General features: G+C 42.7%; 1 protein-coding gene across 1 annotated transcript in view; it reads left to right on the top strand.

Moving 5' to 3' along the window:
• CFAP58 (cilia and flagella associated protein 58) overlaps positions 1–16,540 on the top strand; it is a 617,117-nt gene extending 600,577 nt beyond the window's left edge. Inside the window, exons 17-18 of the mRNA XM_085603453.1 lie at positions 13,260–13,393; positions 16,032–16,540. Coding sequence (XP_085459579.1) covers positions 13,260–13,393; positions 16,032–16,152 — 255 coding nt within the window. The 3' untranslated portion in view covers positions 16,153–16,540. The remainder of the gene's footprint in view (positions 1–13,259; positions 13,394–16,031) is intronic.
• Positions 16,541–20,958: the final 4,418 nt, after the last annotated feature.

Here is a 20,958-nt window from a genome sequence, read left to right as displayed (position 1 = left end):
AGTGGACTTTTTCCAGCCATATTTTTCCCATTGTGAGGTAGAATCCTTCACAGGAGCAACCCCCCACCTTGTATCTGACTATGTTCACTCACTGGTCAACCCCAGGGGGTATGTAGGTCATGCCCACTCTGAAAAACGTTATTATTTTTGTGTTTTTTCGGTGACCTTGGTAGTCACGACATGACTGACGAGTATGTGACGTAACCACAAATGACTTGAGGCTGTATGCAGTTTTAGGAGTAGGAAGAATAATCAAAATATGACAGAATTTTCTTATCAGAAATGACATCATCCGTTCTTTTTTAAATATAATAGAGATATATTACATGACTGCAAACTATACTTTACAGAAGTCTGTCTTTTTACCATGGAGTGCTTTTGAAACTTGCATAATGTGGTTCTTTTTAATATCGTATATATGCTCGAAGATATGTTTATATGACGGACTCATACCAAAGTACCGTGTTTTATGGAAATTCTCTGCAATATACAAAACGTGTTTGAACATTCACTATAACACACAGGAATTCCCGTCTCCCAACATACGTGTAAGAGTTCATTGTGGTTGTCATGTGTCTTTTTTTCTACTTCGTTAAAGTCAAACTCACTCCGTAAATACCATGTCTCTTTTCATACATGCTGTATTACAGCTTCTTTACAGAGCAGTGAGGCAGTCCTTTGAACAGAAGTATTTTAGACTACAATCATGTGTTTAACCCAGTGCTAATATCCATGGATTCTCTTCTGGGAAATAACAATGCTTCCTTTCCTTGTGTGATCACTTCTAAGTGCTTTGAGAAAAAAAATGCAAAACCAGTATGGTTATGTGATTGAGAAAATGAAAATAATAATATAATTAGAATGCTAATTTAAAGGGCAGTTCTGTAGAAGACTCAGCACACAGGAGGATTCCAGGATGGCAGCAGAAGTTAGAATACAGCTTAATTCCTTTTCTAAAACTAATCCTGTTCAAACGAGCAAGCAAGCAATGCTCCCATGCCAGTGAGCAGTGAAAGCAGACTGAAGAAAACTTCCAAAGTCCAAAGCTGAAATTACCCTGCTATCGAACTACCCTCTATGTGTCGCTGTGCCTTATGTGATCAACAGAGCTTTCTGGATTACTAAACAGAGAGGGACTGTGGCTCCGCTCAGTTGTTGGTGATCACGAGTATGGATTTTAATTCAGCAAAATATGTGCGCTTCCACTAAAAGAGTGCTTCTATTGCTGTCCTGTTGGCAGGTGGAGGGTTTCCCTTCACCTAACATAGCCACCAAATCCAGATGTAATGAAGCAGTGGCGTGCAAGGGCGTCCTTTTATCCTTCACTGCGACAATGACTTTGTAACTTAACACCCTAAACTGAAAAGCCTTATCATTCAGGCCTGAGCTTGTGGGGTTAGTCCAAATTCTTTTCTGACCAATCGCCTGCGTAGAGGGTTGACACAGAGTGATGCTTTTAGCAAATTCATGTTTTCATCAGCGAGCCCGGCTGTTAGATACTTCAGTGTGTTTTGCTTATTGGTTAAGTACACACATATATTATGGGTCATGGCTAGTAATGTCTTGGCGGCAGCCACAAAGGATTTCAGAGCCTTGCTGGCCCAGGGATACAGGGTGGCCAGGATGCAGCAAAGTACGTGCTCCAGGTCAGCCTGGAAACTACTGACTGCATTGGCAGAGCTATTGGCACATGTCATTCTCAGAAACTATGCCTGGATAGAGTTAACCAGTTTTTCTGGCAACATCCAAGCATTTCAATTGGTATTCCTTTGAAAGGTCCATGTACTTCATAGATTTGGCACTTGAGCAATTCAAAGACAGTCACACCACATAATGTTATGTTATGTTATGTTATTTATTCTTTTGTATAGCGCACGGCTACTCAAAAAGAGTGTCCCGGCGCTTTAGGAGAAGGAGTGCTGCAACATAATAACATAACAACGTTAGAAGAAGAAAAAAAGACCGAATGCCAGACAAATACATGCAAGAAAAAGACAGGCTACTGGGTGAACAGCCAGGTTTTAAGGCCTTTCCTAAACGCTAGTAGGCTGGTAGCTCCCCGCAGAGTGAGTGGCAGAGAGTTCCACAACTGTGGCGCCAGTAGTCCAAAAGAGCGGCCTCCCAGACGAGCTCTCTTCACACGCGGAACAACCGCCAAAAACAGGGATTCCGACCTCAAAGACCGGGTCGGATGATAGAAGACCAGTCTCTTTTGAAGGTACTTTGCTCCCACCGCGTGGAGAGCTTTGTAGGCCAGAGTCAAAGCCTTAAAAACAATCCGTTTCCGGATCGGGAGCCAATGCAAAATTTTCAACAGGCCCGATACACTGGCCCGTCTATTTAATCCGAAGATAGCTCTCGCAGCAGCGTTCTGCACCACTTGGAGCCGCTGCAGCAAATACTCCGGCAGCCCCAGGTAAAGAATGTTCGAATAATCCAACCTGGACCCGATCAAAGCCTGCACTGTCAGCTTCCTATGCTCCTCCGACAGCAGGGGAAGGAATCTCCGCAGCATCCTAAGGATGCCGAAGCAGATGCCCGACACCCCCAGGATCTGGGATTTCAATGTTAACCCCTTATCCATCTTGACCCCCAAGTTCCTGGCTACTTGGGAGGAGCAAGACGGGGGAAACATATTAATCGGCCACCAGGCCTGCCAGTCTGGCTCTGTGTCGCACCCAAAGAAGAGAACCTCCGATTTGTCGGAATTGCACTTGAGGCTGTTCCGTTGGAACCATTGAAAAACAGCCCCAAGGCAATCTCGAATGCTCTCCCCATTAAAGTCTCCACCTCTCATACATGAGAAGAGGAGCTGGGTGTCGTCGGCATAGGATACGATCCGGGCCCCATACGACTCCACCAATGCCGCCAACGGGGTCATGAAGATGTTAAATAGGGTCGGGCTCAAAATAGAGCCCTGTGGGACCCCGACTCCCAGAGGCGGCATCACGGCGGAATCTGACGAGGCCCAAACCGTTTGCCGGCGTCCGGCTAGAAAGGAGGAAAACCAGCCGAACACCGTCCCCCGCAGACCTATCTCAGAGAGTCTTGCGAGAAGGCCATCATGGGGGACGGTGTCGAACGCCGCCAACAGGTCCAACAACACCAGCATGGCTTTGCCCCCAGAGTCCAGAACCCCTTTAATGGTTTCTGAGACCTCAAGGAGCGCAGTCTCTGTACTGAGATGGGAACGAAAACCTGACTGGGTGGAGTGCAAAATCTCATTGGTCTCAAGAAAATTGGAAAGCACAACCTGAACGTGCTTTTCCAAAATCTTCGTGAGAGCCGGCAGCAAAGAGATAGGCCTATAATTGACCGGGGCCTTCGGATCTAGGCCTGGCTTTTTGAGCAATGGAATCACCATTGCCTGCTTCCAGGCGTACGGGACCACTCCCTGACTCAGCGAAAGATTTAACAGCGGGTTTGCCAGTGGATTAATCACCTCCGCAACTTTCGCTAAAAATTTAGCAGGGCAAGGGTCGAGGGGCGAACCCGATTTAAGATTGCCTATTTGCGCTAAAGAGTCAGGGGCAGAGAGCGGAGGAAACACACTCAGCGTCACACCAGGCCCTGCCCGCGGGGAGAAAATGCCCAGGTGATGGAAAAGAATCCTGTATGCGTTGGATCTTGCTCGTAAAAAAGTCAGCAAGGTCCGAAGCCCAGGTACCAGACGGTTTTTCGTCCAGGATGTTAGACCGTGGGGAAATAAATTCTCTCACAATGGAGAAAATCTCCTTGCAGGAGTTAGGAGCCGCATCTATTCTCCTGGCTAGATATGCTTTTTTTTCCAGGCGGATGTCCCGGTGATAGGCCTTGACCACCGTTTTATAGGTCAGCTTGGCTGCAGTATCATAATGAGCCCGCCACGCTCTCTCGGCCACCTTACACTGCTGCCGCGTAGCCGACAGTGCAGCGGTAAACCAAGGCGCAGAGACCCGTTTCGGTGTCAGACGGGGTGTCAGTTCCGGGGCAAGGTCATTCAGCCTGTCTAGAAGCCAAGCTTGCAGGGTCTCCAAGTCCCTATCCAGATCTCCAGAGAGGGAGCATGGGCAATCCACAGCAGCCTGGGCCAGCATCTCTGGGGTCACACGATGATATTCCCTATGGGCACGACCCTGTTGCAGTGCCAAGGCAGCCACCGATTTGACTATGCCTTTGATCGTAAATTTGGCAAGCGAGTGGTCAGACCATAGTACTGGTGTAATCTCAATCATCTCAAGAGGGGAAGACGAGAACACCTGGTCAAGAGTGTGCCCCTTCTCGTGCGTAGGCTCCTGCAAATGAGGGATCAGTCCCAGCGGGGCCATAGCCTCAGAAAGTTTAATGGCAGCAGGGTCAGACGGATCATCCAACCGAAAGTTAAAATCCCCTGCCACGATGCAGTGTTCCGCTTTCAGGGCCAGCCCCAACAACACGGAGTCCAGATCTTCAAAAAACGTACCGGGTGAACCAGGTGGTCTATACACAAGTAAACCCTTAACAGATTGATGTGGAGACAGAGTGATAGAGAAAGCGAGAGTCTCCGAGCCTCGGATGTCCTTCCCTGGCAAAATCGCACAGGGCGTGCCTTTCTTGACCACCAATGCCACTCCACCGCCCCTCCCCTCGGCTCTATCCTTCCTGAAGATGTTATAATCAGGCGGGATTGCCATGGCGACATCTGGATTGGAAAATTCACCCCACCATGTCTCAGTGAGCATAAGACATAGTGGCTTCACTGTATCTAGGAGCTCAAATATGTCTTGCGCATGTTTACACGCCGACCTGGTGTTTAAAAGCATGCAGCGATAACCCACATTGAGGATGTTATTGTTGGGGCGTGATAACTGAGCGCGGTTAGGGCGCCAGCCACAGCCAGGGCAGCAGAGTTTCCCGCGATGGCGTCCGGGAAAGAGAGTGCGACAACCTGTGACCAGGGTGTCGAAGGAATGCAGTTCCCCAGGGGAATAATGCAGCACTGGAGTCCCAGGGGGACACATCCCTGGTGTAAAGAATCCTACCCGCCGCTCCGATCGCCTCCGGGACGCTGACGGGCGCAGACGGGCAGGACTCTGGCTTGACTCCGGCGCGAGTCCGGCGCTACCGCTGCGCGCAGAAGGCGAGCATTAAGTAGGGCTCACCTGTGGTCCTAGTGAGCGCTAGAGCGCTCAAACAAGTGGCACACTCGCTACTCGCCCCCCCCAAGATGGCGACCGGCGCCAAACACGAAGGAGCAAGGAAAGATGAAGCTGGTCCGCAAAAAGTGCGGTGAGGGGCCCAATTTAAGGTGCAGGTATGTGGGCGCACAAAGGTGGACTAAAAGCAAGGGCAAACACAATTTAAAACAAACAAAATGCAAAAACGGGATATTTTAAAAAGAAGCAGCTCTGTATATTACAATTCAGCAGCCTAGTGCTATTGCCTTCTCCAAGGACGAGCTACTACCAAGCTCACCTTAAGTAGGGCTCACCTGTGGTCCTAGTGAGGGCTAGAGCGCTCAAACAAGTGGCACACTCGCTACTCGCCCCCCCCAAGATGGCGACTGGCGCCAAACACGAAGGAGCAAGGAAAGATGAAGCTGGTCCGCAAAAAGCGCGGTGAGGGGCCCAATTTAAGGTGCAGGTATGTGGGCGCACAAAGGTGGACTAAAAGCAAGGGCAAACACAATTTAAAACAAACAAAATGCAAAAACGGGATATTTTAAAAAGAAGCAGCTCTGTATATTACAATTCAGCAGCCTAGCGCGCGTGCGTGCAATTGCCTTCTCCAAGGACGAGCTACTACCAAGCTCACCTTAAGTAGGGCTCACCTGTGGTCCTAGTGAGCGCTAGAGCGCTCAAACAAGTGGCACACTCGCTACTCGCCCCCCCCAAGATGGCGACCGGCGCCAAACACGAAGGAGCAAGGAAAGATGAAGCTGGTCCGCAAAAAGCGCGGTGAGGGGCCCAATTTAAGGTGCAGGTATGTGGGCGCACAAAGGTGGACTAAAAGCAAGGGCAAACACAATTTAAAACAAACAAAATGCAAAAACGGGATATTTTAAAAAGAAGCAGCTCTGTATATTACAATTCAGCAGCCTAATACATAATTAGAACAACCTATATGAAGGTCTTGGAAAAACATTCTTCCTAATTTGAACCTCATATGGTGAGTAGTGTGAATACAAAGGAAAAGAACCCGCAAATGCACAATTAAAATGTAACAACACATTCAGTCAAGCTGGTTGTATTGTGTGTCTATCAAATAGGCAAAGAACCGCATAAATATACATTGAAATATTGATGTCCACCTTAATAAAGTGTCTATTACCTAACAATATAAACCAAACACTTAAAAGTGTTTGTGTATAGGGGCCATGTATAACAAAGATATTGGCTGTCACATATGTCACTTTAAACAGCCTACTCATACAGCACATGTATCTAGAAAAACAAGCATAAAACAAGGGTAAATCCGGCGTTATATTCGGTGACCCTGTTACCTTGTTCTCAACCCCAAAGGGATCCAAAGACTCCGTGGTCTGATACATTTGTGTATGTCAAATTGCATTCAAGCGGTTGCACAACTAGAACCATACTACGGGGCCACTCACCTCTCCGTCGGTACTCCGGGCTTTACATGAGCCTGTAACCGGAGGTAATGATCCTTAGGATTATTCCATTAGCAAAACAATTTCCCCACCAGTTCTGAAAATTCAGAGGCTATTCCAAGGGGCTACTTTAGAGGCAACACCAGCCTCCTCCCTGGTTGTACAGCAGCCAGCCCAGCAGCCCAGTCATTTTGAGGCCATGAACATGGCACCAGCAGGCATCGCACACCCTATCTTCCACATCAGAGTGAATTATAGAGAAGAATTGTGGAATCCTGATGCAAGAGGTTGATCTTTACTTTCCAAGTGTGCCATTGAATGGATATCAGAGTCAGGGAAAAGGGAAAGGTTCCATTCACACTGCTTCCTAATTCCAATGAAGAACAGAGACCTTTCCTTGGAAGGACAGATTCAAAATCCCCACGCTGGTTCAGATCCTCTAGGCGCTGGATCCAAGAGACTGGACGGTGTCATTGAACTTGCAGGATGCATATTCCCATATACACGTCCTGCAGTCCCAGAGGCGTTACCTGTGGTTCAAGACAGGCTAAGAACAATTTCTATTTGCCACCCCACCCTTCAGTCTACCTCAGACCGTTTGATGTTCACAAATATGGTAGTGGTGGTTGCAGCCCATCTTTAGAGTTTGGGAGCAGGTATATTCCTTTACCTAATCAACTGGCTGGTGATGGCAGGCTCTCTCCAGTCAGTCGCACTCCTAACATCAATGAGCCAAAGTCCCGCCTAAACCCCATGCAATGGATTCCATTCATCCAATCCTGAATACTGTGGTGTTCAAGGCCCTTCCACCATTGGGCCAGTCTGGGACATTCAATATATGATTCTGATATTTCAGGATCAGTCCTGACTTTCATTAAGGATGACTATGGGGCTCTTTGGTCTCCTCCTCACTCCAAATGCCAGGTGGCACATTTCGGCCCTGCAGTTGAACCTTAGACCCCAGTAGGCTCAGCATCAGAGCTACCTCTCCGGCTCAGGATCTAAGGTGGTGGTTCATGGATCACAACACTGAGACAACCTGGGTCTGGGGCTGAGTAAAGAAAGTACACAAATTGGCCACGATAAACCCCATTCTAAATGTGACAGCTCTATAAGAGAGCACCTCCTTAAACAGGACCCATCAATCACTTAAGGTGGTTAATTGTTATTATCATCTGGGTCTGTGTACTCCAACCTGCTGGACCAGTTCATGAAACAGCGATCCGGTCACTAGCATAGAAGAAGCAACAAAGGAGGATTGTCACCTGATCCCTCACGGGTATTGTCTGGGATGAAATCCTACCCAAAGAGCAAAACGGGAGATCCTAAAATCAGCAGTAAAAATTATAATGGTGTGAATTTAAAAATGGCTAAGGGTGCTCAAAAGTTCTTTATTGGTAGAGGACCCTTGTCAAGATTAAGAAGCAAAATGGCAATATGGCATAAATAATTTTGACATTATGCTATTCTCCATAGCAAGATCGGTCAACATGTTTCTGCCCGTAATAGATCAAATAGTATCAGGGCTTTCGTCAGGACCTAAATTACTGCTGTGGTTCAATGTGAAAACGTGTAAACAAAGCATTAAAAAAAAAGGGGTGTGTGAATGAACTATTCCTACCGCACCGGTCAGGTCAGGAGCAATCAAAACCGGATACCCATATCAAGTGGGTGCTGCCCTCACCTCAACCTGGTCTCAACTCAGGGAAAGGGGCCCCGCTCTGTCCGTCGGTACCCCGGGGCGGTCTTTGAATCAATTACGGGCAGAAACATGTTGACCGATCTTGCTATGGACAATAGCATAATGTCAAAATTATTTATGCCATATTGCCATTTTGCTTCTTAGGGTCCTCTACCAATAAAGAACTTTTGAGCACCCTTAGCCATTTTTAAATTCACACCATTATAATTTTTACTGCTGATTTTAGGATCTCCCGTTTTGCTCTTTGGGTAGGATTTCATCCCAGACAATACCCGTGAGGGATCAGGTGACAATCCTCCTTTGTTGCTTCTTCTATGCTAGTGACCGGATCGCTGTTTCATGAACTGGTCCAGCAGGTTGGAGTACACAGACCCAGATGATAATAACAATTAACCACCTTAAGTGATTGATGGGTCCTGTTTAAGGAGGTGCTCTCTTATAGAGCTGTCACATTTAGAATGGGGTTTATCTTGGCCAATTTGTGTACTTTCTTTACTCAGCCCCAGACCCAGGTTGTCTCAGTGTTGTGATTATTGTTCTTTAGGGGAAACACAACCTGCTGGTCTACAATTTTTTGCTAAAACTTTCCCTTAGACCTCCCCCCACATTAATTTGTGATATTGGTGGTTCATGGATGCCAACTTGACCTGTCACAAGCCACTTTGCTTCCCCTATCCGAATTCCTGGTTTTGAGAGATGCTTCACTGTTGTGTTGGGGGAAGTAGCAGAATAGGGGAGATCAGGGGCCTCTCATCTCCGGCGAAGTGCTCGCTCCACATGAACCTGATGGACCTTTGAGCAATCCATCTGGCCCTAAAAGCCTTCATGCCATCCATCAGGGGGAGGCTGGCGCACATCATCACAGACTACCGCCATGTGGTACTGTAACAAGCAAGGGGGAGTGGGTTTCTTGATCCTGTGACAGGAGGCCCTTAATCTTTTGATGTGGCTGGACTAGCAGTACATTTTTCTGGTAGTCAACCACCTAGCGGGGTCCTTGAATGTCAGAGCAGACAAACTAAGCAGGCATTGACTGCAAGATTACGAGTGGCTCCTCCACCCCTATGTGGCACAGGGAGTCTTCGATCAGTGTAGAAGGCCCTGGATCAAATTGTTTTCCACAGTCACAAAGGTGCAGTGAAAACAATTTTATACAGTGCTGTTTCCTCCAAGGTACTTGTTAGTAGACTCATTCCTGGTGGAGATCAACCTGCACCTCTAAGCATTGGAGATTGAAGTATGGCAACTGATTGCATTTGATTTGCACACCAAAGAGGTTGATGTCATCCTTGTGGGCAGAAGCCCTAGCACAAAGTCCATCTATGTAGGGCACTGTTAGAAATGTGTTGCCTTTGATGCCTGAAATACCGCCCCCATGAAGGCCAAACTTTCTGATGTTTTTTATTTGTTATTTTGTTAGCCCAGCAAAGTTTTGCAGTGGAGACACCAAATGGTTATTTATTGGCTCTTTCGGCCTTTCTTTGTTCCCCGGACCAACAGTCCTTGTTTTGGTCAGCTGTTATGATGCATTTTATGAAAGGCTTGGCCCACATGTTTCCCACCAAATAATTTGGTATACCTCAGTACCTTAACGTGGTCTTGACATTAATTATGTGCATGGCCTTCCGTCCTATGTATAGATACTCATTGAGGCTCTTAAAAGTGAAAACAGTTTTCCCTATTGGCATCACTTCAGTGTGCTACAGGAGCGAACTGCAAGTGTTCCCATTACAACCTCCCTACACCAACTACTTTCTGGAAAAGTTGATGCTAAGGACATGGGCAGTCTTGCTTCCTAAAGTTGTGACACTGTTCCACATTAAGCAATTAATCATTTTGCCTGCGTTCTTTGCTTTGCCTAATTTACTTTGCCTCATCTGAGGAAAAGCTCCATCGCTGTGATTCAAAGAGGGCGTGAAGTTTAAATCAATCGCAAAAAGACCAGAGGGGAGCTCTTCATTTGGTTTTCGGGTGCAAAGAAAGGTAAGGTGGTGCAAAAGAGCTCCCTGTGAAGACGGATGGTCCTATGTCTCAAGTATCTGATACATATTGGCCAAAAAAAACAGCCTCCTGAAGGTCTCAGAGCCTATTCCACCAAGGCTATGGCCACTACAGTGGCGTTGGCACAAGGGATGCCCATCCTTGATACCCACCAGGCTACAACACAGGCATCGGTACTTACGTTCAAAGATCACCACTACTTTGACAGCCTGGCCCAGTAGGAAGGTCACTGCCTGCTCAGTTCTTCTGGACTTTTTGATCTGAATCCACTTCCCAGACTTTCTGCCATTGGGGTACTGCTATGGAATCTATTTCAAAGGTAAGGTATCTGCACCTAGAAGTGCCCATCAGAGGAACAAGTTACTTACTTTTCATAATGCTCTTTTTGGTGAATACCTTGACTACAGATTCCTCACTGCCCTCCCGTTTCCACCTTCTGTGGAGGGCCCAAATTAACATCTACAAAAGTACAAAATTAGAGATCAGCATACTATTTCCAATACATTATTCAACACTTTGCATCTGGAGGTACAATATTGAAACTGATGAATGAAACTTAGATCAGCACACAGGGGTGGTGCTTATACGTGGATCTGCTCCGTCAGTTCCCGAGCAGTGCAGAGTCACCGTAGAGCCCTACAGCGCCACCTACTGGCATGTTGGAGCACTTTAAAAAAAAAATCTCCACATCCAGTCTAGCACAGGGGATATGCTAAAGTTGAGAACTCTGCAGTTTGGTATAATTTTGAAAAAAGAACAGCATTAAAATGACAGCTTCAAGATATAGGTATGGGTTAATTAACTACAAACCTAAACAAGACCATTCTCTGAAGTCAATGAAAGCAGAAGTTCTCTCAGATGAAATACAATAGCAACATTGTATACCCATGTTACACTAAATCTTTATAATCTTTATTCTGTTCTGCCGATATATGCCCCAAAGTGTCTTCGTTTTCACAATAAAATTTTATTTGCCCAGGAAATCTGCATTATTCCTTGGTGAATATCAGCAAGGTACAGTACATTAAAGCTCAATATCTCATGGTCAATAGGAGCTAACAAAACCAAGTCAGTAGCTTTAAAGCCGATTTGTGGATGGAGAAGAGTCTGAGTAGGAAACTTGGGGGCAGTTTAGGTTTGATTGCAGAGGCAGAATGGAGACACTTAAGGTCCATCCAGCTTTCTTTATTTTTTAAAAATGTATTACGTTTGTAAACATATAAAAATGAATATCACATTTGTCAAATACATTACTCTTGAGGCATTAGAGTAAACATGCATTGTTCTGCTCGACAGTTACGATTTGAATGCCACAGGGAATATAGCATATTCAATAAAAGCATCTTGCGTTAAAAATGCAACAAGTTAAAGAAAAAATAATAAAAGGCTAAAGCACCCATCCCAACAAGTTGAGCAAGCCACACCTGAATGTTAACTCTTATGGCCCGATTCTGATCTCGCTCGGAAGGGCTCCTGACGGCATCCGTCAGGAGCGAGTCCGAGTCACAAGTGCGATGTCCGACTGACTCGTCCCGCCATACGAGCCAGCAAGTACGATGTGAATATCGCCTCGCGCTCCGAGCAACTCGTACCCGTAAGCGAAACCCTGCGGACGACTACAACATGGCCGACTCCTGCAGCGCAATGGGTCCGATTTTCGACTCGAAGCCTCTGACTCAAAAAAACTTCGGGAAGTGGACTTCGGGGGCCATAGCGGGCCCCCTTCACCCGTAGCCCTATGAATTGGTCACAGGGGGTACCCAAGGGTCCCCCTACACATTTATGTACAGTGCGGGGGCACCAACGCATCCCCACGACAGGGGGCGCCCTTTTCCGTGACATACTTTTTTCTCAGGGGATGTCTATGTACAACAGGCACCCATTGACTTCAGTGGGGTTCCGAGCGACCAGAGTACTTCAGCGCTTACTTGCATTTTACTTGGGCGATCGGAGCCTAGGAGCAAGAGTCGTTTGGAAAGCTCTACAGGACCGAGTCAGCCGTAGGGCTTTCCGTGCGAGATCGGAATCGGGTTTTGATTGCAATTTACAAGCAAGGCAATAATATAGAGTGTAAGTTATATAATAACAAATTGCACCACCAAGAATAACCTGTATGAGTGCTTGGGTTATCTAATTGGAACTACAATTCAATGACCATGGATAACTTAGCAATTTAGCTTGTCATCGTTCTAACTAAGTTCAGTAAAGGCTAGGACCAATTCATCCCACTAGAGAGCAATTTGATTTTTAAATTGTTCCCAGCTATCTTTTCTGGCCGAAGAAAAACTTTCAGCTTCTGTCCAAAAGACATTAATCCTCCACTTGTGCACAAGAAATATTTAAGGGCCTTCAATCGAAGCGTCAACTTTCTCTTAGCCACCAGTAGTGCAAGGTCAATAAATCGAGGCTTTACCTCATCTTTCTTTGGCCTTATAAAAAGGGTGTTAAATCAGTTGCCTAACTACAGGTATTTGATACCCCAGATCTGAAAAGAAATAACCCGGGCAATCCCACATCATATGCTTGAATGTAGAATTCTCATTGTGGCATCTGGGACCTACTGAGGAGGAATTAGGATAAATCTTTGTGATTTTAAAGGGGGTCATGATCAGTGCAGGTTAAAGAATTGTATATGTTTAAAACCAAAGGGCACACATAACATTGCAGGACCTGGAATATGGCCCATGCACAAGATAGCTGAGAGCAGGACCTCTGCATAGTGAGACAGGGTCCAAGGACCTCCTTGAAAATGATGGAGTGTAATAGGTACCGGAATAAAGGGTAAGGTGGGGGCAATTTTAGGAACTCATTTCACACATGCTTGAACTCAACTGCTGACCACTGGGGGTAACATGTCTTAAACGTCTCAAAGTTTCTTGTGTCTTCTACCATGAAATGTGAAAAATTGCAGGTTTCAAAAGAGTGAAAAATTATCATGTAATCATATAAGCTGTCCGATTTTAACAATTATACCTGTTTCTTTGTCAGGCCTTGTCTTCAGAGCTGAACATGTATGAATCTCAGAATCAAGAATATAAGTATGAAATCGAAAGACTTGCCAATGAGCTGCAGAACGTCAAGAAGAAATACCTTACGCAGAAACGCAAGGAGCAAGAGTCTAAGTATGAAATATGTTGGCTGAAAAATAACAAAATGTTGCTATTATTCATTTGGGTGTTTTTCTACAAAACCTGAACCAAAACAGAGAAAGGGCAAGTGGGCACGTACTAAATGAAGAATACACACCTAATTTGCACTTTTGCAGATCGATGTTTTTGTAAGTTCATCTTGAAGTTTACTCTTATACTTTTGAGTAACTTTACTACTTTTGGCTATTCACCAATTACAAATTTAAAGTTACTCAAAAGTATAGACTTGAATGTCTCCATCCCCGACATGGGGTGCGAAGCCAAATTTACAAGTGTAAGTTACTACAGCCAAAAAGGAGAAGCAGTAAGTCCAGCACCATACATTGCAAACCACTAATTCAGCAAAGACCCCATTAAAATATAATGAAGGCAGATGCTTAAAATAGAACCCCATTGCAAATAACGTTAAATTAAAATACAATATTTTATATAACCATAACTATAAACACATTTAAAATTCAACGTTAAAAAATTATCAAACGATGAAACATTTTTTTTCAGTTTAAACATTTTAGTAAACTTTTTTTATTTTAAAAATAAATATACAATTAATTCAATTCTACTTATCCCTTTTGCTAGTTAATAATGCAATATATATATATATATATATGTGTGTGTGTGTGTGTGTGTTTTTTTTCTTGAGGTCGGATCTCTCTTGTTTATAAATTGGTAAAAAATTGTTTCATTTAATTTATTATGCTTAAACCTATTAAATATTTAGTTTGAAACTACGTTAATCATCCTGTGACATTTGTTCACTTTTTTATACATTTAAAATATATAGCAAATTCATTGACATTTAAATTTATCAAAATATTTTTAATAATTATTTTCAAGTTGAATTAACTTTTTACATTTCTCTATATTGTACAATAGGAAATTCTTTATCGTGGTTGTGGAGATCTCCATATTGTAAACCCAAAGGGAAAAGTAAAAACGTTAATTTAACTTGAAAAAATAGTAGATATTTTCATGTTAATTATTGATGTTAATTATTTTTACATTTATTTTAAATCTAGAATAACAAATTACATCATCAATAACCTAATTTAAATTTAAAATGTACTTATTTTGAATAAAATAAACTGAATTGAAACAACATTAATAAAAAATCAAATTCCCACTTAAAATATATATATGTATTTTATGATGTATTAATAATGATTAAAATGGTATAACGAAATATTTGAAATATTTACAAGTAATTTTAATTTAAGTAAAGTATACTTTAATACCAACTAATGTTACATTATTTTTGAATTCATAAAAAGGTCTTAAAAAAACAAAGTAATCTTTTTTTATTTTTAGATATGTTTTAGTTTTAAATGTAATTCATTTATATGGCTAGCTGTTTTTAATAATTTAATTAAACATTATTACCTGATTTATTTTTGCATTATTACCTATGGTATTTTATTTTAAGCGCCTACTTCCATTATTTTCTATAACAGGGTGTTGCAGTACCAGTGGTTGGCTGTGTGTGACATTAGACTTACTTCAGATCTGAGCTGGAGTACATTTACCACTAAAGCGTATACTTAAATGTACAGAGACTCATCAGTCGGGCTGGAGATCACCACACAGAAAAGCAGAGGCAGAAGAGAAAAGCTGAGGCAGAAACTCTGCGCCAAACTTTTTGAATTTAATTTTGTAGTGGGTTAGTAGAACTGTTGAATTTACCACTAAGGGGCTGAATGGCTGAATTGATCTTGCTTGGAAAGCCTCTGACCGACATCGTAGGTTTGAACTCCGACCGCCTTATTACAGTGACGGCGGTCGGAGTGCAAACCTGCTGATGAATCCGACTCGGTTTCGACGAATTCAAGGAACCCGTTGGCCAGTTGGAAGGGCCTCATAATCCCTAACAGATGGGGTTTCCGCCGTCAGAATTATGATGGCACTTTCCAACAGCAGCACCATGTCGGCCTTTCCGACATGGAACTGCTATCGGAAAGTGTCTTTGGGGGCCCTTAGCAGGGCCCTCTCCCCCCCTGGCCCTCCAGTTGTGACCCTGGGGGGCACCTATCATGGTGCCTGCCACACTGTGCTGGTATATACACAAACTCCCATTTCTCAATAGGAGCTTGTGCTGCGGGCAGTTTCCGCCCGCCCCGCAAGCTTTCTAAGATATGTGGGATGGTGCAATTGCATCATAATGAGGTGTGCGGAACCGCCGACCTATGGTCAGTCGGTTACCACACTGAAACGGTGTTGGTTGGAGTGAATCAGCTCCTAATAGTACTACAAAATGCAGTTTGTGAATAGTCCCTAATATTTCCAAGATTCTTTAGGGTACCTTAATTGTGAATCTGAATAATAAAGCCTGATGAGGACTGGTGTTATTCTATGATGAGTCTGTCAATCCTCCAACATTTCTGTAGCATGTTTGAGGACATTTCAGGAGGTAGCTCTACTCTGTGAAATAAACTATTTTGTAACACACTTTTTCGAATATCATGTTTAAGTCATTTTAGGATGTTTAAACTTAGTACGTTTACTTTTTAACTTGCATGTAACAGAAAGAAATGATGTGTGTCATGCTTTGTTTGTAATTCAAATATATACTCTATATAGATGCTAAATTACAATATTAACGATCTTTTATTCTCAGGGAAAAAGAACGGACCTTGCATGACACAGGATCATCTTGCATTCTGCCCCAGAACATAGATGCACCGCGGTTCACTGGAGGAGGCTTCACTCTAAAGCACCCGCCAAAAATAATGGCTTAAATCTCTTTGGAAAGTTGTGCTGCACTTTATGTCTATCCCTCTTTCTATCCCCACATGTTTACTCTGCTCAAAATTCTGTCTTAGTTGTTTTATAGAAATCCACTTTGACAAGGACCTGTACGTTTTAAGGCATTTACAATTGGTACTTTATCCTCCTCTAATGCAACATGTTAAAGCACTCCCCGTCCACTCACTGCTAGAAGTTCATACATTGACAAAGATGTTCACGATACAGTTTTGTCATTCTAGCAGACTTACCTTAGGGCCTTCCTTATACAATTCAAAAGACTACTGATTTAAAGTGCTGGTCATTGGTTGAAATCTAGACTTGAACAGCTGAAGTTTTTACATATTTTTTCAAAAATAAAATATTTCCATAAGCATTTTTCATATTGTGTTATCATTCTTATTGTAGATTGTTCTAGCTAAACAGCCTTTACTTAGGATGTTATATTTATTGCACAAATATGTCTACCTAGGACACTACAAATAGTCTTACTGACTAAAGGGATATTTGATGAGTTTTTTGACAGGCTTGCAGCAGGAAACTAGACTGTCCACTGTCAGGTTCTCACAGTGACTGGGGGAAATGGTACCTGGAAATGATCTGATCAATGAACAAGGATCACAGACGAGCATGGATAGCTAAACAATGTAAAGATGATGCGACAAAGGAGAGGGCCTTTTAATGATTTGTTTGGAACAATGTTGGCGTAAGCTATTGTCTTTTTGAAAGCTATAACATTGGCTAAGTGTATGGAAAAGTTGTTTCCCAAGCAGAGGTTGAAATCTTTCCACGAAGCTGATAGTAAGGTAGCGATTTGTCATTGTGAACAATGTGTTGTTCCACAAGGAGGTTGGTTTTACTGAGGGTAGCCAATCATGTTGAAATTTGTTGTTTTCAAGCTGGAGGTTTTCTCTCCTGCATCAAGGCATATGAAACCTGAGTATGTTAGATGGTAGACATGATTATTGGGGAGGGTATTTAGTTTATTAATGGTAGATTATTTAATTGTAAGATCCAAATTGTATCTTTTAATGTTAAAGGTTTACGACACCCAGTTAAACGTGTGAAAATGTTAGAATATATAGCTAGACAGAAAGCTGATATTTGCTTGTTTTAAGAAACACATGTGAATGACAGCATACTGTATTATATGAAAAGAAAATGGGTAGGTCATATTATATCCTCTCCAGATTTTGAGAAAAAAAGTGGCATAGCAATCCTATTCTCTAACACACTTTAACTCGAATTCTTAGATAAGTGTCCTGATACTGAGGCTAGATTTCTGTATACTAAAATTAAACTTACTACTTCTATTTTAGGTGATCTTAACCTAATGTATTCAAAACACTATTTAAAATATCAAACTTACTGATGTATGATGATTACGTTTTCCTACACATTTTCTGTGATTTTGTCTTTTTCTCTAACACTCATAATTCATACTTGTGAATAGATTATTTACTAACCGCTAGAAACTGAATCCATGTTATCTCTGACCCTACGATTGGAAATATTGATATTTCAGACCAAGGTATAACCTCTTTATGTTTGCAGTTGAATAAAGCATATAACTTTAGCTCACAATGACATGTGAAGGTTTATATTGCTCTTAATGAAAGTAATAGGGCTACAATAATGTCTTCTGTTGAAGATTATTTAGCACTTAACCCTGATTGTTTAACATATAATATTGTATGATGGGATGCTTTTAAATAATATATTAGGGAAGAAAACATTTCCATCATAGCACATGAGAATAAATGGTTCCAAACAAATATTTCTAACTTTGAAAAACAAATAGCAAAGTTTGAATGTCTGTTTATCACCTCTAAATATAGTACTTACAAACATCAATTGTAAAACTTACACTAGGAATATAACTCGGAAATAAGTAAAAGAGTTGGAATACAACTTTAAAATAGTAAAGCTAAATATTATTTCAATAGTAATAGATCTGGGAAGCTACTAGCAAATTATCTTCGGAATAAAAAAATATACAATTCAAATCAATGCAGTTCATGGTAATGATGGGAAGATTGGTCTGTCCACCACTGATATTGCCAATCAATTTCTTGACTTTTGCTCTTCCCTGTACTGCAAACCACTGCTATTAATATCTAAATTATTGATGAATAGTTAGCATCCTGTAATCTCCCACAAATTTCCCAATCTGACATATGTAATTTAGACATACCGTTTTCCAGTGAGGAAATTAAGACCACCATTAACCCCCTGAAACCACAGAAATCACCTGGACCTGATGGTATCCCGGAAGAATATTACAACACCTTTTCTCCCCTTCTCACACCTCACCTATTTAATAACTTCAGTAATACAGGTACAATTCCCAGGTTCTTTCACAGAAGCATTGATTATTTTACTCCCGTAACTAGATAAAGATTACACTAAAGTTGCAAATGACTACCCTATCTCATTAATTAATCAAGACTGTAAATGTATGCAAACCTTTTTTCCACTAGATTATGTAGCATTCTATCGAATGTCATTCACATGGATCAAACAGGATTTATGAAAATTAGATATTTTGTTAATAGTACTAGACTTTTATTCCATGCAATTGAAGCTATTCCATCTTTAGCTATCTCTGCTGGCCTTCTAGCACTTGATGCAGGGAAATCTTTTGATAAAGTTCATTGGCAGTACAAAGTTTATACCTTGTTCGCTTTTAATTTTGGTGAATCATTCATGCAAATGATTTCCACTCTTTACTCATCCCTGTCTACTTGATTTTTTATAAATGGACAATTGTCTAAATCTTAGTCACCTTTCAGAGGAACTAGACAAGGCTGCCCACTGTCGCCTTTACTCTTTGTCTTGCTAATTGAATCTTTAATATCTAGTATTCAAACCTCTAATGGTATTTAAGGTATTGTTTTTTTAAATGCTACTGTTAAAACCTCTTCTTATAGAAATTACGTTTTACTATTTATTAGTAACCCTGAAATCTCCATTCCTAATTTTCTCACTGTTAGACCTGGCATCCTTGGCGTGGTTTCCCTGACTTTTTGCCTCTGACCTCCTGTTTTTCTGACTTCATTTTTGCTGCCTTTAGAATTCTGGGCACTTTAAACTGCTAACCTGTTCTAAAATGCATATGCTCTCTACTCCAAACATGGCAACATTGGCTTATCCACAATTGTCATATTTAACATACTTGTAAGTCCCTAGTAGAGTGCACTACGTGCACTATGTGCACTATGTGCACAGGGCAAGTAAATTAAGTGCTATTAGTGGGCCTGCAGCACTTATTGTGCCAACCACTCAGTAGTCCTTTAAACATGGCTCAGGCCTGCCACTGCAGGGCCTGTGTGTGCAGTTTTAAACTGCCATTGTGGTCGGGTGAGATAACCTACATGCCAGGCCCAAAACTTCGAGTTTTACATATCCTGGTAGTGAAAACGGCTAAATTCATTTTTCAGTACTGCAAGATCTATCTCTGACATAGGTTAACATTTGGCTTGCCTTAAAACATCTTTTAAGTGTAATTTCCAATTGGAAAAAGATAGAGATTTGGAGTTAGGTGTCTCTTGTCTCACAATTTAAATTCACAACTCGTGGTGTAGTTGGATTTTGAATTGTGAGTCTAAAAAAGCCACTTTTCTTACTTCAACCATTCTGTGCCTCTGCCTGTCTCTGAAATACACGTCTGGGTTGGGTGATAGCTGAGCTTTGTGCATTCTCTCTAGACATAGATAGTCACACAAAGGGAGAAGGGGTGTGACATTTGCCTCCTGCTAGCCATCACCAGGCTGATGGGCCTTCCTGAGGTAAATTGGGTCGGAGGAGCTGACAGTTGCACCTGAATAGGGTTGTGCCGGCACCCACACAAAGAGCTGCATGTCCCCCTGTAGTGAGTCTGGAGCCTGGACAGGGAAGGCAGGGGCCTTGTAATCTTCAGAGACCTCTTTGATGTCTATCCCCCACTTCAAAGGCACATCTGGGTACAAGTACTGGACCCCTGACACCACCAAATCAGAACTTTGCTGGAACCAAGGACATTCCGCCTGGAAGAAGAGTTGCTGTAGGAGGGACTGCCACTTTGCTACCTGCATTGCTGTGTTGGTCTGCTGCCTGCTGATTGCTGTGATGTAGGACGGACTGCCACTCAGCTACCCGGTGCTGTGTTGGCCTGCTGCTTCTTGTCTGGGAGTGAAAAGGACTGTACCTGTTCTTTACATTGTTGAACCCAAGTTTCTCCACGGGCTTGTTGGCTTGCCTCCTCTTCTCAGAAGTTTCATGGTCACAAAAGACTTCTTGCAACTCTGCTGGTGCTGCTGGACTCCGTCATCTGTGAGTCCTACCCTTGTTTGCGGTGCCGCCACTGTTGAGTATTGGGTTGAACACATTTTTGCGGGACCTCTTTTTTAGGAAACAACAGACCATCCCTTTAGCCTAGACCAAACTCGCCAGGCTACCCTCGCTGTTAAATCGGGCTCTCCTTTTGACCCTTGTCCCCCCTTAACTCTACATCCTATGATAGATACTGTTAATCCAGTCATAAACAATATAATAAATGCCTCCCTCTCACTAGCCTAATTCCCCAATGAATGGGAACTTGCAGCAGTCAAACCTCTCCAAAAGAAACAACTTACCGATCCCACCACCCTTACCAATATTTGACCCATCTCCCTACTTTCATGTCTAAGCATGGTCACTGAAAAACTAATTAACTCTCAATTTATGACTTACCTGGAAGGAGCAAATATCTTACACCCCAATCAATCATGTTTTAGGCCTCAGCACTCTACGGAATCAGCCCTCCTGTACACTGCTGAATC

Source organism: Triturus cristatus, chromosome 1_2, assembly GCF_964204655.1.
Source record: "Triturus cristatus chromosome 1_2, aTriCri1.1, whole genome shotgun sequence".
NCBI lineage: Eukaryota > Metazoa > Chordata > Amphibia > Caudata > Salamandridae > Triturus > Triturus cristatus.
Note: the sequence above shows the minus strand (reverse complement) of the source record. Positions and strands in the feature narration are given on the sequence as shown.